This window comes from Heptranchias perlo, chromosome 1 (assembly GCF_035084215.1).
Source record: "Heptranchias perlo isolate sHepPer1 chromosome 1, sHepPer1.hap1, whole genome shotgun sequence".
NCBI classification, from domain to species: Eukaryota; Metazoa; Chordata; class Chondrichthyes; order Hexanchiformes; family Hexanchidae; genus Heptranchias; species Heptranchias perlo.
The window spans coordinates 4,946,683-4,967,206 of NC_090325.1; the positions used below are offsets into that span (position 1 = coordinate 4,946,683).

A 20,524-nucleotide genomic window follows, 5' to 3' on the forward strand; every position below is an offset into this window, starting at 1 on the left:
AGGGACTTTACCCATTAATGAATGAAAACTAATATTCAGCCAAGCTCACAGCTCCACTGTTCAACTCTGACTTACTGTCCTCCATAGTATCGCCAAACCCCAGCAGCACAGGAACCAGTGTGTCCTATTGAGTATTTGATCCGCTCAGTGTACACCTATCCCTGTAGCACTGGATGTGGAAACAGTCCTTTCTAGAATTAGAGCTCTTAAAGCAGACCAAGCTGCTGGTTTGAGGGTTCTGGAAGAAATGGGGGCCTGTGCTATAAGAACCACAGGCTCATATATATAGCAGCTCAGTGAGGTTGTGTACCCACGGATTGGATAGATGTCCATGTGATGCATATGTTTAAAAGTAAGTCAAAACAAGGAAACTATAGGCCCATTAGTGTAACTTCAGATGTAGGCAAGCTGCTAAAAGTGAAATTAGAGATATATTATAAAGAAAGAACTTGCATTTATATAGCATCTTTCACCTCAGGACCTCCCAAAGTGCTTCACAGCCAATGAAGTACTTTTGAAGTGCAGTCACTGTTGCAATATAGGAAACACGGCAGGCAATTTGTGCACAACGAGGTCCATCAAACAGCAATGAGATAATGACCAGATAATCTGTTTTTTTAGTGGTATTGGTTGAGGGATCAATATTGGCCAGGACACCAGAGAAAACTCTATTGCTCTTCTTCAAATAGTGCCATGGGATTTTTTATGTCCACCTGAGAGGACAGACGGGGCTTCAGTATAATGTCTCATCCGAAAGACGGCATTTCCAACAGTGCAGCGTTCCCTCAGTACTGCACTGGAGTGTCAACTTAGATTATGTGCTCAAGTGCCCGGAATGGAACTTGAACCCACGACTTTCTGACTCGAGGCGAGAGTGCTACCACTGAGTCAAGGACGATCATCTTGAAAGAGAAGGGGGCTATTAGGGAATTGCAGCATGGCTTCTGGAAAAGGAGGTCCTGTCTCACCACTAGATTGAATTTTTTGAGCAGGTTACGAGCTTAATGGATTATAAAATCCTGTAGATATCGTGCATCTAGATTTTCAAAAAGCCCTTGATAAAGTGCCACACAAAAGGCTGCTAAATGAGGTGGTGCCTTGTGGGATTGATGGGCATACCTTATTATGGATAACAAATTGGTTGCATTTGCGTAGCCTGACAGCAGTTACTCACCAATGGGAATGGGGTATGCGGAGGTTAAAATAACGGTAGCGTGGCACTCACCTTGTCCTTAACTCACTCACGCCCCATGTCATTTTAACAGGCAGTTATTCACGGTAACAGCTGTGTGCGGGGGCTGTTCACTACTGGAGTATTGCAGGGATCTGTATTGGGACTGTTGCTCTTCATAGAATCATAGAAAGGTTATACCATAGAAGGAGGCCATACGGCCCATCAAATCCGTGCTGGTTCTATGCAAGAGCAATCCAGCGAGTCCCACTTCCCCGCCCTATCCCCGTAGCCCTTCAAAGTTTTCCCTTCAAGTACTTATCCAGTTCCCTTTTGAAAGCCATGATTGAATTTGCCTCCACCACCCCCTCGGGCAGTGCATTCCAGATCCTAACCACTCGCTGTGTAAAAAAGTTTTCCTCATGTCATCTTTGGTTCTTTTGTCAATCACCTTCAATCTATGTCCTCTTGTTCCTGACCCTTCTGCCAATGGGAATAGTTTCTCTGTATCTACTCTAGACCCTTCATGATTTTGAATACCTCTATCAAATCTCTTTGCAACTGTCTCTGTTCCAAGGAGAACAAACCCAGCTTCTCCAGTCTATTCACGTAACTAAAGTCCCTCATCCCTGGAATCATTCTAGTAAATCTCTTCTGCACCATCTCTAAGGCCTTCACATCTTTCCGAAAGTGCGGTGCCCAGAACTGGACACAATATTCCAGTTGTGGCCGAACCAGTGTTTTATAAAGGTTCATCATGACTTCCACACTTTTGTACTCTATGCCTCTATTTATAAAGCCCAGGAACCCGTATGCTTTTTTAAACTGCTTTCTTAACCTGCCCTGCCACCTTCAACGATTTGTGCACATACATGCCCAGATCTCTATGTTCCTGTACTCCTTTTAAAATAGTGCCCTCTAGTTTATATTGCCTCTCCTCGTTCTTCCTACTGAAATATATCACTTCACCTTTTTCTGCGTTAAATTTCATCTGCCACGTGTCCGCCCATGCCACCAGCCTGTCTGTATCCTCTTGAAGTCTATCTGTTTACTACCCTTCCAAGTTTGGTGTCATCTGCAAATTTTGAAATTGTGCCCTGTACACCCAAATCCAAGTCATTAATATATATCAAGAAAAGCAGTGGTCCCAGCACCAACCCCTGGGGAACAACATGTACACCTCCCTCCAGTCCGATAAATCACCGTTCACCACTATTTTCTCTTTCCTGTCCCATAGCCAATTCTGTATCCGTGTTGCTACTGCCCCCTTTATCCCATGGGCTGCAATCTTATTGATAAGCTTACAATGCAGCGCTTTATCAAACGCCTTTTGAAAGTCCACATACACCATATCAGCTGCATTGCCCTCATCTGCCCTCTCTGTCACCTTATCACAGGAACATTATCAGGTAAAATTTGACACCGATCCACATTAGGATAGGGAAGAGGTAGGTTTTAAAGGAGGAGAGAGAGGGGTAGAGAGGCGGAGAGGTTTAGGGAGGGAATTCCAGAGCTTGGGCCTATACGGCTGAAGGCACGGCCGCCAATGGCGGAGCGAAGAAATCCAGGGTGTGCAAGAAGCCAGAATTAGAGGAGCTCAGAGATCTCAGAGGGCTGTAGGAGGTTACAGAGATAGGGAGGGGGGAGGCCATGGAGCGATTTGAACACGAGGATGAGAATTTTAAAATCGAAGTTTTGCTGGACCGGGAGCCAACGTAGGTCAGCGAGCAAGGGGTGATGGGTGAACAGGACTTGGTGTGAGTTAAGTTTTATTAAACAAAACTTACTGGTAGGAACTGTATGGGTTAGGTTCAAAAGCCCAGAAGTACGAGTTCTAATATACTTATTTTTGTACCTTAATTATAAATATCAAATTCTCACTTCGCTGGCTCGTCAGTGCCCATGGCCTCATCAGTACTCAGTGGGAGCTGGAATCTTTTCACTTCTATGCAAATCCTTAGGAACTGGTCTGAAATTAGTTCTGTTAATTAGAACCTCGTCTAATGGAGCAGTGACTTCATTAGCTGCAGATTAATGTTGGCGAATGAAACAGCTTCCTGCAGGGCTGGAAGGGGATCAGGCTCCAGTACATCCAACACCACCGAGCTGACGAGTTATAAATGACTGTATGCTGGAACGGGAGCACAGAGATCATTTTTTTTACATGGGGGGAGGGGGGGGTGGGGGTGCTGCCGTCAAGGATTTGTGTTCCGAGTCTATTCCTGGAATGGTGGGCGAACTGTCACGATGGTCGCTGAGCCGGGTCAGAGGTCGTGCTGTAGTAGCCTTCTGGCAGAATGGTTTCACAGCAGTGTCTTAAAAGAGCCCAGGTGCCACTCGTGGCTCAGTGAGGGAGTGCGCACCCTGCACCCTGGTATAGGCACCAGGTAGGTTCCACGTCCCAGCCTTGGTCTGTGCTGAGTTAGCTGATCTCAGCCGAGTGCAACGATTGGCCTCAGTGCCCTTGGGTTTGGGGCGGGGGGGGGCGATATGGTAGATCATCCAGCGTTTCCTGCCCCAGTAGGTGGAAGTGGCACATGTGTATCTGTCAGATGAGGCTAGACTGTGCTGCAGTCAAATAGTCTACAAACAATCATTGTCCAGGCGTTGGCCATTGAGTGAGATACCAGAGGGTAATCAGTGACAGTGGGAGCAGCAACAGTCAGTGTCATGTGAACAGGAGGGGGGAGAAAATGTAGGAGCAGTTTGTGTGTGTCAATTATGTAAAAAGAGGGTATCTCAAACAGTGAATTGCCATGAGGTCATTTTTCAAAAGGGAAGGATCATGTGCAGGACTGACACTGCTTTGTGAGAATTAATGGAATATGACTGGGGGGTGAGGAAAGAGCCAATGCAGTGATGAAACTTCTACAACCTCTTCCCCCGTTTCCACCCCCACATCGCCTCCAATCCCCTAATGAATTCAAGCTGCCCATCCCACAGTATCACACTGAGGTATTTGCACTATCAAAAATAAGGCCCTCCTCTGTTGGACACGTGCACTGAAAGTCCGGTCTGAACTGAAACCTGCCTCACTGTTGGCGACTCTTTCCCTCTCACTGTGGCTGCCCTGCCTGGTCACATGTCCCACGATGTCCCCTGTCTGAATAGCCAGGGAGGCAGTGGAGCATTCAGCTCTAGACTCTCAACTTGGCCAATCGTCCTACTTCTCTGGCATCTTTCTCATACTTGAAAACCCTTCCCACTTCTTCTTCAAGATCCTCATCACCTACCACCTCCAAAGCCCACTGACACCTTTGGCACTAAATATCTCCTCTGTCATCACTCAGTTTCTGCACTGATTGAATCCTCAGCAACAGATTTAACCTGTACTGAAATCACCCTGCTCCGTCTCCTCTGATTTCTCTGCTCTCCTTTTCTCCCTCAACCTTGTATTCCACGTTAATTCTCTGACCAGGGTGTCTATTGACACCAATGTGTCAGCTAATGAGTTGGAGGTGGGGCGGGATTTACCGTAGGACTTACAGCAAAGAGTCTATTTAGTTAGCAAACAAAGTCTAATTAAAAGAGTCTCTACGAACTACAGCAAACAGAACTCATGACCAAAATTGCAATAACCTCTCCCGATAAGAGCAGGGTGATTTCTCCAGCAAAATGCAGTGAGTGGAGGATAGTTACATAATACTAATTATGTGCGTAAAATCAATCCCAGTCACTTACAGCAGTGCCGTCTCCAGGCATGATTGATGGGGGAATTACCCAATCATCTCCATTCTGGTCAGGAATAGTCTCTATATGTGGCCTTCTCTGACTTACATCCACAGTCATACCCTCTATTTTTATATGGGACCTTGCCACCCCCAAGGTCTGATCGCCAACAGGCCCAACTCTAAGCACTACATAAATATCCCCAGGCCCACCCTCCTATCCTTGTACACTAGGAAATACTGCTCCTTAACTTCATCACTGCCCTCTCAAGCCATCAAACGATCTCATAACCAAACTAGCTCCTCTGGCTTGTCACCCATTGAGCCTCTCTTTACCTCCTTCAGCAGCCTCAATTCCACCAAATTCCAAGTGATCTCCCGCCCCGGTACAAATGCTGCCTCCGTGAATTCGTTAGTGGGTCATACTTGGCAAGATCAAAATAAAATTCACTGTGCATCACACCTGCACGTGAATAGATTAAAATGGAAATAGAGAAGCTTCTGCTTCTGGACATATGGCTTTACAACCTCAAACAACTTTACCTCTGCTGTTTCACAGTAAAATCCTCCTATTACTCCAGGGTCATCCTTGAGGGCAAAGACAACCCCAAAATCCTCTTGATAAGCTCTAGAATTCCCTCCCTAAACCTCTCCGCCTCTCTACCTCTCTATCCTCCTTTAAGCCGCTCCTTAAAACCTACCTCTTTGACCAAGCTTTTGGTCACCTGTCCTTATGTTGCTCGGTGTCAAATTTTGTCTGAAAACGCTGCTGTGAAGCGTCTTGGGATGTTCTACTACGTTAAAGGCACTATATAAATGCAAGTTATTGTTGTTTTATCAGTGAATTTATTTAAATATTTTCTCCCCACTTCCCCTCCTTAATTGTCCTGAGGCCAAGAATGCACTTGGGTAGTTAGACTAATCCCAGGCCTCTTTCCTTACAGCTGGGGAGTCAGCTGTTGAATGAACATCACAAGGAATGAGTGCTTTACCAATTTGTTCTCTATCCCACTTGGTGGGGGAGAAAGTGGGATGTTCAGCAGCCAGGTCTTCCAATGGAAATGCCACTAGGCTTAAAGGCTCAGAGTGTGGGAACACATGGCTATGAACTTGTGTGCGGACTGCCCATGGAGCAGAGGAACAGGAGTAGGCCATTTAGCTCTTCGAGCCTGTTCCACCATTCAATGAGATCATGGCTGATCTGTGACCTAACTCCATATCCCTTAGCCCCATATCCCTTGACACCTTTGAATAACAAAAATCTATCAATCAATCTCAGATTTAAAATTAACAATTGAGCTAGCATCAACTGCCATTTGCGGAAGAGAGTTCCAAACTTATACCATCCTTTGCGTGTAGAAGTATTTCCAAACTTCACTCCTGAAAGTTCTAGCTCTAATTTTTAGGCTATGTCCCCTCGTCCTAGACTTCCCAACCAGCGGAAATAGTTTCTTTCTATCTACCCTATTAGTTCCCTTTAATATCTTGAAAACTTTGATCAAATTGCTCCATAATCTTCCAAATTCCAGGGAATACAACCCTAGTTTGTGTAATCTCTCCTCGTAATTTAACTCTTGGAGTCCAGGTATCTTTCGAGTAAATCTACACTACACTCCCTCCAAGCAGCAGAGACTAGGGAAAAGCTGCATGACACAGTTGCAGAATCACAGCAATGTCACCTTTTGGGGGAGTAATTGCTAGCAAATGCTGTATTATACAGATGCCATGAAACAATCCCCATCCAACAAGCTTCCCCATCGCAGCCATCCCACATGGGTAGGGAATGGGATGTGGTACCACTCAAAAGTACATTCTTCCCCACAGGGAGGAAAAACCAATAGCAACTACGGTTAAATACCAACTAGTGGTTGGTTATGGAATGTCACTCATAGGTGGTCTGGGAGTATGTTACCCAGCCATGGACAGCACGTTATGTGACAACAGGATTCCACAAAAATAATACTACCTGAACCAGGACTACAACATTCCAATGTTCTCTATTCATATGTTAACCCACAGGTGCCACTTTATAAAGGAAAGCTAGTATTTTTTAACCCATGGGATTCCCAGTGGCAATCCATAGAGATGTCTCTCTCTCCCAATCTCTGTTGTCTCCTTTGCTCATGATAAAAATGCAAGAAGTATTTACAATGAAAGAGCTGCCCGGTTCCAGGATTACACACCGTCAGTGCCGTGTACAACATGGAAAAGGAACGAACCTGCCAGAATCTAGCCTGGCAGGTCTGTTGCAATAGATCAGTTGCAGCTGCAATGGGATGCAGTATGTGAGTAATTTGAGACGTGTGGTAAGTGCAACAGGCTTGGAGAGACCAGAGGACTTTGGACCTATGTTTCCCAAAGCTCTCCACCACTGGGGATTTCCTTATTTCATGTCTCGGTTTGTTGTAGACTAATTGATAGCTACATTTAGTCAACAACTCCATTATTATTGTATCGTGTAATTACCAGGATGGTAGAAGGCGAACTAGATGGACCTTCTGTCGTCCGGCAATTCCTATGTTCCCATATCGTGCTCACCCAGGCACACCAAAAGCTGAATTGAGAATGCTGGAATCAATCAACATAAACGAACATTACCTAAAGACCTCCTTGATATCCTTCATTAAAATAAATCCTGCAGACAGAATCTTCTCACTTCCAGTCCTTGTCCAATACCCTGAATCTCCTGCTGCGATTTGCAGTAATTTTAGAAGCAATAGATTTCAGACTTCTTCAAACAAGCAATTTACAGATCAGTGGCAAATTACCACCTCAGAGGTCAATCAGGATGACCTTTTTGCTTCCTTGGAGTTTGCAGGCACAATCTTCTGACTGCACTGCCCCAAAAGGGTTCCCAGCATTTTTTTTAAATCGGGGATGATGAAGGATGTGTTGATTTAGAGAAGTGTGAAGTTGAAATTACTGGAATTATGTTTTTAATGCAGGTTAATTAACCTCCAACAGGAGTGCTGAGCGGCTGCTCCAGGTATTTTTACTGCTCTAATTTATTCCAGATGACATTTCGACAGACAGACTGTTAATACGCAGCATGGGGCTTTTTCATTAGGAGAGACAAGAATTTGGTGCCAAACTGAATGAGAAACAAGAAAAAGTAATAGTGAGAGGCACGATATATCCAGTACAAAATCCATTTATAAGAAAAAGGTTAACTCCCACCCAAAAGACGTTTAGTCTGGCTGGAGTTTAGCTTCCTTTGCCTGGTCCATCTGGCCAGCCTTCACATGCCTTCAAGAGGAAGCTGGACCGGTTCTTGACTAGGGCAGAGATCTCATCCTATAGAAGGCAAATGTCTTTATAGATAACACTTGGTCCATATGATCTCCTGGACTGGTCTTGATGGGCCAGCTGGTCTTTTCCTGCCTATTAATTTCGTATTCGAGCCTCTACGTTAAGCGATGGTGGCCTAATCGACTCTGGAGACCATAGCAGCCAGGCCAGAATCACGCAACAGTTGTTCACACACACGTACTCCCTAGTTGGGGTCACTGGATTGTGATTAGGGACAGGAAACTGACAATTGTGCCATTAGTGCCACTAGGGTTGCTAACCCTGGCCTGCACCAAGAACTGGGAGGAGCAGGTCGCCAAGGACAAACAGAAGCTTGGTATGTGGGTGGGGTGCTCCCTCTCCATAACCGGCAGGAATCCAGTGATAAAGTGTGAGGTACCCAGTGTTGCTCTACTTAGCCAAGGTCTGGCCCATCCCCACCAATCCGCCATCACAGTTACCCGAGCTATCTTCCATTTTGTCTGGAGATCCAAGGTAGAACGCGTCCACAGGGACACCACATACAAGCTCCCAGGCAAAGGGAGGGGAGGGGGGGGCGGGGGGGGGGAAAAGAGTATCCCTAATGCCGCTCTAATCCTGACGTCCCGTCCAGCTGGACCGTCCCCCACCGCAAGTTCCTGAGGAAGATCCCCTTCAACCACAAGGCCATTATACAGTGGTCGGCACGGATCGTTCTGAGGGAAAGGAGAGGATGGATCCGATCAGGCAGTTCCCTGACCAGATGGTTGATGCCGTTTGGCAGAACACCTCGTCGCCGGAATTGACCAACAGGCACCAGGATGTAGCTTGGATGGTGGTAAGAAGGGCCCTCTCAGTGCGGTCCTTCCAACATGCATGGAACCTCAGCGCCATTGCGAGCTGTCCTCGAGGCTGTGGAGGGGACGAGACCGTCATCCACCTCCTGAAGGACTGACCCTTTACGCAGAAGGTGTGGCAAGAGATGCGTTGGTTTCTGTCCTGATTCATCCTCAACAGTTCGGTGTCACAGGACGCTGTGCTCTATGGGTGTGTCTGCCATCCAATGGTGGGAGCAGGGCGGTCATGTGATGAAACCTCCCGGGATATGTCCAACCAGAGTTGTCGACCCCAATTGCCCCCATGTCTGAGATCATCTAACTCAGGAATCAAAAGCTCAACACAGAAATATAGGACGTCTAGAGTGAACCTTACACAGTTACCTTGGCAACCAAGGGCATCTACCGTACTCAGAAATAACCTGTGTGTATTGGGCTGGGACTTTGGAACCTGAAGTGCAAAGCCGCACATCGTCACTGCCCATTACATCGGCAAAATGCTCTTTTCGCCAGGACGTTTGTAGAGGGTGCAGCTTTGACACTGATAGAAAGATACCAAATTCCAGTTACATCTGTCCCTTGCTCTGATGCACACACTAATCCATCTATCCAAGCCTAGTATCCTGCGCACACTTCCTGCTCTGTTACACTTACATCCTGGGTCACAATGCTATCAGGCCTGACAGTCAAGACCGTCTCTCCTCCTTTAAGTCACTCCCTAAAACCTACCTCTTTGACCAAGCTTTTGGTCACCTGACCTAACATCTCCTTATGTGGCTCGCTGTCAAATTTTGATTGATAATCGCTCCTGTGAAATGCCTTGGAACGTTTTCCTATGTTAAAGGCGCTATATAATTGCAAGTTGATGTTGTAGGGTTGCCAACTCTGGTTGGACATATTCCTGGAGGTTTCATCATGAACGTCCCTCCTCCAACCATCCCGCCTCCACGCTGCTGCCATTGGTTAATTGGTTGCCCAATGCATCTATCGTGGAGCTGCACCGCCTTCCCACGCCAGATGGAAAGTGAACAGACTCTTCATTACCCGATTGGATGATCCTTGACTGTCAGTGAAACAGCAATTTTTCTCCATCTCCAATAAACGAAAGGGTTCAAAGAAAATGAAATAAACACAAGTTTTTTTTAATGCCCTATGCTTTTGTCTCCTGGGTCGCTTTCAGCAGTGTCCAGGAGATTAATCTTTAATTTCTGGTGACTCCAGGGGAATCCAGGAGGGTTGGCAACCCTAATTCTGTGCCAGGCTGCTGTCTCCTGCATCTGCAGCCGCTGCCTCATCTTTGCCCGTTTCGACAAGACTTTCATTTGCGAAGCGCTGAGAGTGTTAAGAATCTTTGCCAACTTCTACAGTCAGCAAAAAAAACATTAAAAAAGGTGCTCACAGCACTTTGAAAACTAAATGCCATCAGAACGGATGAAGATTAGGCAACAACAGTGGGAATAGGAGGACTGGCAGCCCTCGCTCAGTGCATTCAAAACTTAGCACTTGAAACCCTTTAAAAACTAAAGTGCTACTAAAACCGGCAGAACTTAAACAGTGATGAAGGTCTATAAAAGACTTCTTCATTCAAAAGTTCTGTCACTTGTCAATCTGGTAAGATATTCAGAAATATATTCTAGAGAAAGGACATTTTGACAAATGTATTGTGTACCGATGCTGGTTCTAAAGTTATGTACTCTCAAGATTTTGCTGTCTTCTAGCTTCTATTCGTCAACCTGTGAATAAATGACTAGTTAGGCATGTACACTTTGGTCTGAATGTGTGGTATTTTCAATCTTTGAAAAGAGACAGGGGGTTGTGAGCATCCCATGTGATCTTATGTGGACTATACACTAGAATTAGGGGTAATTGTTAACCCTGTCCATGTTACCATGCCCATAATGTGTACAAGGGCACAGGTATCGAATCATGAGAGTCGGTCTGCTTATGGAAACTGTCTTTTCACTATAAACAAAAATATTGGGAGAAAGCTCAAATTATAACAGAGGGGACTAGAATCATAGAATTTCACAACACAGTAAGAGGTCATTCAGCCCATCGCTCCTGTCTGAAAGTGCTATCCACTTAGTCTCATTTGTATTAACTACCACTCCCAATTTGGTGTCCGCAAATTTTGAAATTGTACTTCTGATTCCAAATCGTTAATGTAAATTGTGAACAACAGTGGTCCCAGCACCGATCCCTGTGGAACACCACTTCCCACCTTTTGCCAGTCTGAGTAACTACCCTTAACCCCTACTCTCTGTTTTCGGTTTTGTAGCCAGCTTGCTATCCATTCTGCTACCTGTCCCCTGGCTGCACATGCTCTGACCTTAGTCATGAGTCTACAATGCGGTACCTTATCGAAGGCCTTTTGAAAATCCAAATATATTACATCTACTGCATTACCCTTGTCTATTCTTTCTGTTACTTCTTCAAAGAATTCAATAAGGTTGATTAAGCATGACCTTCCCTTTTGAAATCCATGCTGACTATTCCTTATTATATTTTCATTCTCTAGATGTTTTTCTATTACATCTTTGAGTAGAGATTCCATTATCTTTCCTACCACCGACGTTTATCTAACTGGTCTATAGTTTCCTAGACTTGTTCTATATCCCTTTTAAAATATAGGAACAACATTAGCTGTCCACCAGTCCTCTGGCACTATTCTCATTCCTAATGAATTTTTATATATATGTGTAATAGTGCCCTTTTAAAATTTTATTTTTCAAATATTTATTTGCTTCCCTTTTAGAAATTATTATGGATTCTGCTTCTGCCACTGTTTCTGGGAATTCCATGTCCTAACAATCCTCTGTAAAAAAAATAATAATTTCATAGAAATATAGAAAATAGGAGCAAGAGTAGGCCATTCGGCCCTTCGGGCCTGCTCCGCAATTCAAAATGATCATGGCTGATCATCTAACTCAGTACCCTGTTCCCGTTTTTTCCCCATATCCCTTGATCCCTTCAGCATTAAGAAATATATCAATCTCCTTCTTGAATACATCTAATGACTTGGCCTCCACTGCCTTCTGTGGTAGAGAATTCCACAGGTTCACCACCCTCTGAGTGAAGAAATTTCTCCTCATCTCGGTTCTAAATGGCATACCCCGTATCCTGAGACTGTGACCCCTGGTTCTGGACTCCCCAGCCATCGGGAACATCCTCCCTACATCTAGTCTGTCTAGTCCTGTTAGAATTTTATATGTTTCGATGAGATCACCTCTCAATCTTCTAAACTCTAGTGAATATAGGCCTAGTCGACCCAATCTCTCCTCATACGTCAGTCCTGCCATCCCAGGAATCAGTCTGGTTATAGAAGCTTCTCCTAACATCTCCCTTCATCCTTTTGATTTTAATAAATCTATGCCCTCTAATTATCAGCTTACCCACCAGTGAAAGGTTTTTCCCTATTTCTTATGTTTCTGTCCAAAACTCTCATAATTTTGAACATCTATCAGAACTCCCCTTAACATTCTATTTCTAGTGAAGAGAGTCCCAAGTTCTCTCATCTCATCTCCCAACTGAAGCCTCGAATCCCATCGTCTTAGTGAATCTCTTCTGCACCTTCTCCACAAAATGACATCCTTACTAAATTAAAGCACCCAAAACTGGACACAATATTCTAACTGTGGCCTCACCAATGATTGCACAGGTTTGCATTACCTCTTTACTTTTGTTTTCGATGACCTTATTTATAAAAAAGTTTGGATCCCATTGTTTTAAACAATTTTATCAACTTGACCGCCCTCTTTTAAAGAATTGTGTATCTGAACCCCTGCGCCTCGCTGCTCCTCTCTCTATTCCTTTTAAAGTTGTACTGATTTGCGAATATGTCCTGTTTATTTTTCCTCCCAGAATATACGTCATCTCACACTACTCCACATTAAATTATATCTGATGTCTACTAACTTGTCTGTAGAAAGGAAGAATGAACTTGTATTTATATAGCGCCGTTCATGACCTCAGAATGTCCCAAACCGTTTTACAGTCGATGATGTACTTTTGAAGTGTAGTCACTGTTGTGATGTAGGAAATGCGACAGCCAATTTGTGCACGGTAAGCTCCCGCAAACAGCAATGAGATCAATGATTAGATAATCTGCTTTTTTAGTAATGTTGGTTGCGGAATAAATGTTGGCCAGGGTACTGGGAGAACTCACCTGCTCTTCTTCGAATAGTTCAATGGGATCTTTTACGTCCACCTGAGAGGGCAGATGGGGCCACAGTTTAATGTCTCATCTGAAAGACAGTGCAGCACTCCCTCAGTACTGCATTGGTCAGCCTAGATTATGTACTCAAGTCTCTGGAGTGGGGCTTGAATCCACAAACTTCTGTCCTCTGGAAGTCACTTACAGATCTTTTCACAGTTAACGACATGCCCTACTTTGGTGTTGAATGCAAATTTTGACATTGTGCCCCCTATACCAAAGTACAGATGATTTTTGTATACTTGGGAAGAGTAATGGTCCCAAAGCTGACCCCTGGGGAACACCACTGCTTATACCTTTCTAGTCCGAAAACAGCCATTAACTGATATGTTCTGATTTCCTTCCTTTAACCAACTTCCTATCCACACTGCCACACTCATTTTAATGCTGCGTTCCTGAATTTCATTAACAAGCCTCATATGCGACACCTTATCAAACACCTTTTGAAAATGAATATACACAACATCCACTGCATTCCCTTCAAACAACTTTGTCACACAGGTCTTGCCTTTTAAAAATCCGTGCTGGCTGTCCTTAATTAACCCAAGCCTTTCTAACCGAGTATTTATTTTATCTCATATTATAGCCTCCAGAAGCTTACCCACTACTGATGTCAGGCTGATTGGTCTCTTATCTTGAACACAAACGTTGTCTTGGCAACTCTCCAGTCCTCTGGCTAAACTTCCATGAAAACCTGGGTCTACAATCCTGTTGCCAGGATAAGGGAGTCAGATTTAGCAGAGTAAATGCCAGCCTTCCAGAACCCAACCCAGTGCCAGTATAAAAGTGGATCTAATGGCTCCCCTGCAAGTGGGAGTAACGGAAGACAATGCCCAGTGTTACTTAACGCAGATGTGAGGATGGATGGATATTCTGCAGTTTTGCTCAATTACATTTGGCAAATTAGGGTGTACGGATGGGTAACTTTCCTCCAGAAGATTAAATAGTTGGGTAGAGTCCACAATAAGTTAGAGGGTACATTTCTGTAGAAGGAGATTAAATTGGTGGATTATAGTCCATGATAGAGTACAGTGTGCATGGGCTGTGGGTGGAGATTAAATGTGTGGGTTAGAGTCCATTGGCTGAGGAAGGAGATTAAATGGGTGAATAGGGTCCACGATAGGGTAGAATGTACATGGGCTGTGGGAGAAGATTAAATGGGTGGGTAGAGTCCATCGGCTGCGAGGAGATTAACTATCTGGGTAGAGTCCATAATGGGGTAGATTGTACATGTGCTGTGGAAGAAGTGGGCTGAATGGATTGCTCGCCACTGCAAGTATTGAAAAGGACTTAATAAAACATGCACTGTACACAGAGTACCTCGGTCACAGTCAGAGTCCGGGGATCAATGATATCCAGGAAATGTCGGAACCGTCCATAAAAAGTAGACTGAAAGAGAAAGGAAAACATTAATTTAAAATTGAAGAGATAAAAGTATAACCCACAAATGCTGGAAATGTGAAATAAAAAGAGAGAAACACACAGTAGGTCTGTCAGCATTTGAAAAAAGACATGTTAGTCTTTCACCAGCTGAAACCCAACAAAGAACCAATAAACTCTTGATGTTATTCAGTTAGCATTTTATAAACACACAATATTCAGAAACAACAATTTGCAGAAACAACAATTTGCATTTATATAATATCGAAAATGGCCCAAGGCGCTTCACAGAGGAAAAATTGACAACAAGTAGTAGTAGGAGAGATGATTGGAAACATGGTTAAGATAGGGATTTTTTAAAGGCGGGGAGAGATGCAGCAAGGCATAGGGGTTTGGAGAGTTCCAAAGAGTAGAGTCATGATGGGTGAAGGTTCTGCCATCAATGGTGGAATTGGAAGCCGGTAGGGGGGAGCGGGAAAACGATCCACACAAGGCCAGAATCAGAGGACCGAACAGCATGGGCTGGAGAACTTTGCAGAGGTACAGCCCATAAGGCCATAGAGATATAGGAGGATTAGGATTTTGAATTCAAGCATTGGAGGACAGGGACAAGGACAAGGATGGGGTGGTGGGCAAGCAGGGGCTCAATACGGGACAGAAGGTAAACAGCGTAGTTTTGAATGAGTTGAAGTCTGTGTAAAGTGGATCATGTCTGAAGGTACCAAAGGTGTGGACTAAGCATCCAGTGACAGTGAGGGTGAGGTAACTGTGAAAGTGGGCAATAGTCTTGATGATGGATTGGGTGTGGTGTTTTAGATTTATCTCAGAATTGAACAGTATATCTGGTTCAGCCTGAGTGATCCTTTGGGCAATGGTGGGGGGGGGGGCAGCTGAGAAGGAAGGAAGGCAGGGAGGAACTCACATTTTTATAGTGCCTTTAACAACCTCAGAATACTCAAAAGTGCTTTACAGCCAAAATATACTTTAGAAGTGTAGTTACTGTTGCAATGTAGGAAACATAGCAGCCAATTTGTGCACAGCAAGGTCCCACAAACAGCAATGGGATAATGAGCAGTTAATCTGTTGGTTGAGGGATAAATATTGGCCAGGACACATGGGAGAACTCCCCCATTTTTTTTCAAAAAGTGTCATGGAATCTTTTACGTCCACCTAAGAAGATAGTCAGGGTCTCGGTTTAACATCTCATCCGAAAGACAGCACCTCCGACAGTGCAGCACTCCCTCAGCACTGCACTGGAGTGTCAGCCTAGATCATGGGTTCAAGTCTCTGGAGTGGATTGTGAACCCACCGCCTTCTGACTCAGACAGCTACAAAGCTTTTGTTGGGAGCCAAACAAGATGGCTTTGGTCTTTCCAGTGTTCAATTGGAGGAATTTCTGGCTCATCCATATCTGGATGTCAGACAAAGAGTCCGACAACAGAGATGTTTGTGAAGGAGAGCGCGGTGGTGGGGAGGTTGAACTCAAGTGTCATCAGCATAGGGAAACTGAATAAATTGTAGTTTGTTGGTTGAACTAACCATTTTCCATTTATTCTTGTATTTTTCTTTTTTCAAGATTCAATTTCATATTCAAACTGTGAGGCTGTCAGCAGGATCTTGAAAATAAGTCAATGTGTGTAGTAAAAACAAAGAGTCCATTAATCATCCCTCGGCACACCCATGTAAAGTGTAAACACGGGGTGTATTTTGTAGCCTTGAGGTTGGATTTGGAATGCCAACTAAGGAACTTAGGATGCGCTGAATGTTAAGGAAAGGTTATTCAAGGTCATAATCTGAGCAGCGCTGAGAATACCGTCATCGGCTTAAGGGAATGTATTTTAGTGCCTGATGATGTGCCGGCATTGGCCACTGTGAGCTCATCCCAAAGCAAACATATACCAACACACGTCAACACAGAGGACCAGAAATCGCGCAGAGCGGCAAGTCAACGCTCACTGCAGCTCCTGCAAATTAAATTAACGAAAATACTTACTGCGGACTTGATGCCGTCAAATTGCTTGAATTTGAAGTTAAAAACATGTGCACTATCAACCCTGGTTCTGAACAGCGTGAGTTGCCGCACGGCTGGAAAAGTGTGTGAGGCGAAGTCACGCCTACAGATTCAGGCTGCATTACTCAAGCAGGCAAGCAGACTTCATTCATTTAAAGTTATATTCTGTATGTCATTGTAAATAAAAAATTTAATTTTTTTAATAAAAAGCCAAAGAAATAATTGAATTAAATTAAAGAGACAGAAAGGAAAAGTAAAAAAAAAGTTTAATTTAAAAAAAAATTAATGGCCAGAAACTATTAAAATGAGTAATATGAGACTCCACATTTTTAAAAGTTCATTTTTAGTTGTTTGACAGTCATTAAGACTTAACACACTATTAGAACTTAGGTTAGGCCTGGTATTTTTAAGCGTACCTATTTGGTGGCATAATTAGTTACTTTCGAGCTGGGCAGATAACCAATTGTTGCTTTTTCAATGATTCCTATGATTGCAGCATGCGATGGCCCTTTAATTCAAAGCCGTCATATCGCCTGCGAACCACTAGGGGCAAGTTCCGGATTTCCGCGTTTCACTGCACATGTGCGAACGTGGGAACTTGCTCCTTCAATTCACCACTAAAAACGGAGCGCTGTTGAGCTCCTCCGTTATTTCGGGAGCAATTTCTGGCCCAAAGTGTTTTGCACAAGTGACAGAACCATTGCTCCCCAGCCAGTGGCTCACAAATCCAACTTCAGAGCAGTTGGTCACTCAATTCTGCCTGCTCCACTTTTGGCAATGTACAGCTGAGTTTGCATGACAGGGTTAATTGTGCTGTGTATAATATAGGAAAAACAGTTCAAGCGAACATGGTAAAAAATGTTCAACCCTATGATTTACGGAAATTCCAGTGACAAGACCGAATGAAAAACTTTACAATAATTTTGCAATTAGCCTGGCCCAAGTTACCTCCCAGCTCGAATGACCTGAAAAATTATGGAACTGTAGAACATGTCCAGATTTGGTCACCATTACAGGTACAGAGGTTCAAGGAACAAACTAAGAAGTCAAGTAGGTTAGAGCACAAAAGGCCAATTAAATCATCAACTTATTCCTATCTTTTAGGTTCACGTGCAGAATCCATTCAGACCACTTTTACCTCACTCCTGCTTTGACATTAAGCCTGCATTACTCTGCTCCATGTTGAATCAGGGATCCATTTCTTCTCTTGGGTATTTTAAGTGAGTCCCTTTTCACAATAATAACAACTTGCATTGATACAGCACCTTTAATGTAGTAAAACGCCCCAAGGCGCTTCACAGGAGCGATTATCAGACAAAATTTGACACCAAGCCACATAAAGAGATATTAGGACAAGTGGCTTGGTCAAAGGGGTAGGTTTTAAGTAGTGTCTTAAAGAAGCAGAGAGAGGTTGAGAAGCGGAGAGAGTTAGGGAGGGTTTTCCAGAGCTTAAGGCCTAGGCAGCTGAAGCCAATGGTGGAGCAGAGGAAATTCGGGATGCACAAGTGGTCAGAATTGGAGGAGCGCAGAGATCTCAGATCAGAGATCATAGCGCTGGGTGACAGCTTATACCAACCAAATCACCATTTGCAGCACCGAGTCTATGCCAACTAAATTCACATTTACACCGACAGTCTGTAATTACCAAGTATCCAATCACTGCATTGGGTGGCAGCCTCTGTTTCAACCAAGCCCACATTTCTTACACTTTGTGACAGTCTCTATTCCATCTGAGGTTCTTATTCACAGCATTAGGTGGCTTATGCCTATTCGAACCGAATTTGCATTCATTGAACTGGGTGACATTTATTCCAAAAGTTAAGGTCTCAAACTGAGGAGTAACATAAGATCAGGAGTAGGCCATTCAGCCCCTCGTGCCTGCTCCGCCATTTGATAAGATCATGGCTGATCTGTGATCTAACTCCATATACCTGCCTTTGGCCCATATCCCTTAATACCTTTGATTGCAAAAAGCTATCTATCTCAGATTTAAAATTAACAATTGAGCGAGTATCAATTCGATTCACTCCACGTGATATCAAGAAACGGCTGAGTGCACTGGATACAGCAAAGGCTATGGGCCCCGACAACATCCCAGCTGTAGTGCTGAAGACTTGTGCTCCAGAACTAGCTGCGCCTCTAGCCAAGCTGTTCCAGTACAGCTACAACACTGGCATCCACCCGACAATGTGGAAAATTGCCCAGGTATGTCCTGTCCACAAAAAGCAGGACAAATCCAATCCGGCCAATTACCGCCCCATCAGTCTACTCTCAATCATCAGCAAAGTGATGGAAGGTGTCGTCGACAGTGCTATCAAGCGACACTTACTCACCAATAACCTGCTCACCGATGCTCAGTTTGGGTTCCGCCAGGACCACTCGGCTCCAGACCTCATTACAGCCTTGGTCCAAACATGGACAAAAGAGCTGAATTCCAGAGGTGAGGTGAGAGTGACTGCCCTTGACATCAAGGCAGCATTTGACTGTGTGTGGCACCAAGGAGCCCTAGTAAAATTGAAGTCCATGGGAATCAGGGGGAAAACTCTCCAGTGGCTGGAGTCAGACCGAGCACAAAGGAAGATGGTAGTGGTTGTTGGAGGCCAATCATCTCAGCCCCAGAGCATTGCTGCAGGAGTTCCTCAGGGCAGTGTCCTAGGCCCAGCCATCTTCAGCTGCTTCATCAATGACCTTCCCTCCATCATAAGGTCAGAAATGGGGATGTTCGCTGATGACTGCACAGTGTTCAGTTCCATTCGCAACCCCTCAGATAATGAAGCAGTCCGAGCCCGCATGCAGCAAGACCTGGACAACATCCAGGCTTGGGCTCATAAGTGGCAAGTAATATTCGCGCCAGATAAGTGCCAGGCAATGACCATCTCCAACAAGAGAGAGTCTAACCACCTCCCCTTGACATTCAACGGCATTACCATCGCCGAATCCCCCACCATCAACATCCTGGGGGTCACCATTGACCAGAAACTTAACTGGACCAGCCATATAAATACTGTGGCTACGAGAGCAGGTCAGAGGCTGGGTGTTCTGCGGCGAGTGACTCACCTCCTGACTCCCCAAAGCCTTTCCACCATCTACAAGGCACAAGTCAGGAGTGTGATGGAATACTCTCCACTTGCCTGGATGAGTGCAGCTCCAACAACACTCAAGAAGCTCGACACCATCCAAGATAAAGCAGCCCGCTTGATTGGCACCCCATCCATCACCCTAAACATTCACTCCCTTCACCACCGGCGCACTGTGGCTGCAGTGTGTACCATCCACAGGATGCACTGCAGCAACTCGCCAAGGCTTCTTCGACAGCACCTCCCAAACCCGCGACCTCTACCACCTAGAAGGACAAGAGCAGCAGGCACATGGGAACAACACCACCTGCACGTTCCCCTCCAAGTCACACACCATCCCGACTTGGAAATATATCGCCGTTCCTTCATCGTCGCTGGGTCAAAATCCTGGAACTCCCTTCCTAACAGCACTGTGGGAGAACCGTCACCACACGGACTGCAGCGGTTCAAGAAGGCGGCTCACTACCACCTTCTCGAGGGCAATTAGGGATGGGCAATAAATGCTGGCCTCGCCAGCGACGCCCACATCCCGTGAACGAATAAAAAAAAAAATTTAAAAAAAAATTGCTGTTTGCGGAAGAGAGTTCCAAGCTTCTACCACCCTTTGTGTGTAGAAACATTTTCTAATCTCGGTCCTGAAAGGTCTGGCTCTAATTTTTAGACTGTGCTCCCTACTCCTGGAATCTCCAACCAGCGGAAATAGTTTCTCTCTATCCACCCTATTCGTTCCCCTTAATATCTTATAAACTTCGATCAGATCACCCCTTAACCTTCGAAACTCCAGAGAATACAACCCCAATTTGTGTAATCTCTCCTCGTAACTTAAACCTTGAAGTCCGGGTATCATTCTAGTAAACCTACGCTGCACTCCCTCCAAGGCCAATATGTCCTTCCGAAGGTG

General features: G+C 44.7%; 1 protein-coding gene across 1 annotated transcript in view; it reads right to left on the reverse strand.

The window, feature by feature from the left end:
* The window catches only part of LOC137312708 (sideroflexin-5-like), a 187,535-nt gene that overhangs the window by 162,357 nt on the left and 4,654 nt on the right, over nt 1-20,524 (reverse strand). The window contains exon 2 of the mRNA XM_067979205.1: nt 14,476-14,544. Within this exon, the coding sequence (XP_067835306.1) occupies nt 14,476-14,544 (69 nt within the window). The remainder of the gene's footprint in view (nt 1-14,475; nt 14,545-20,524) is intronic.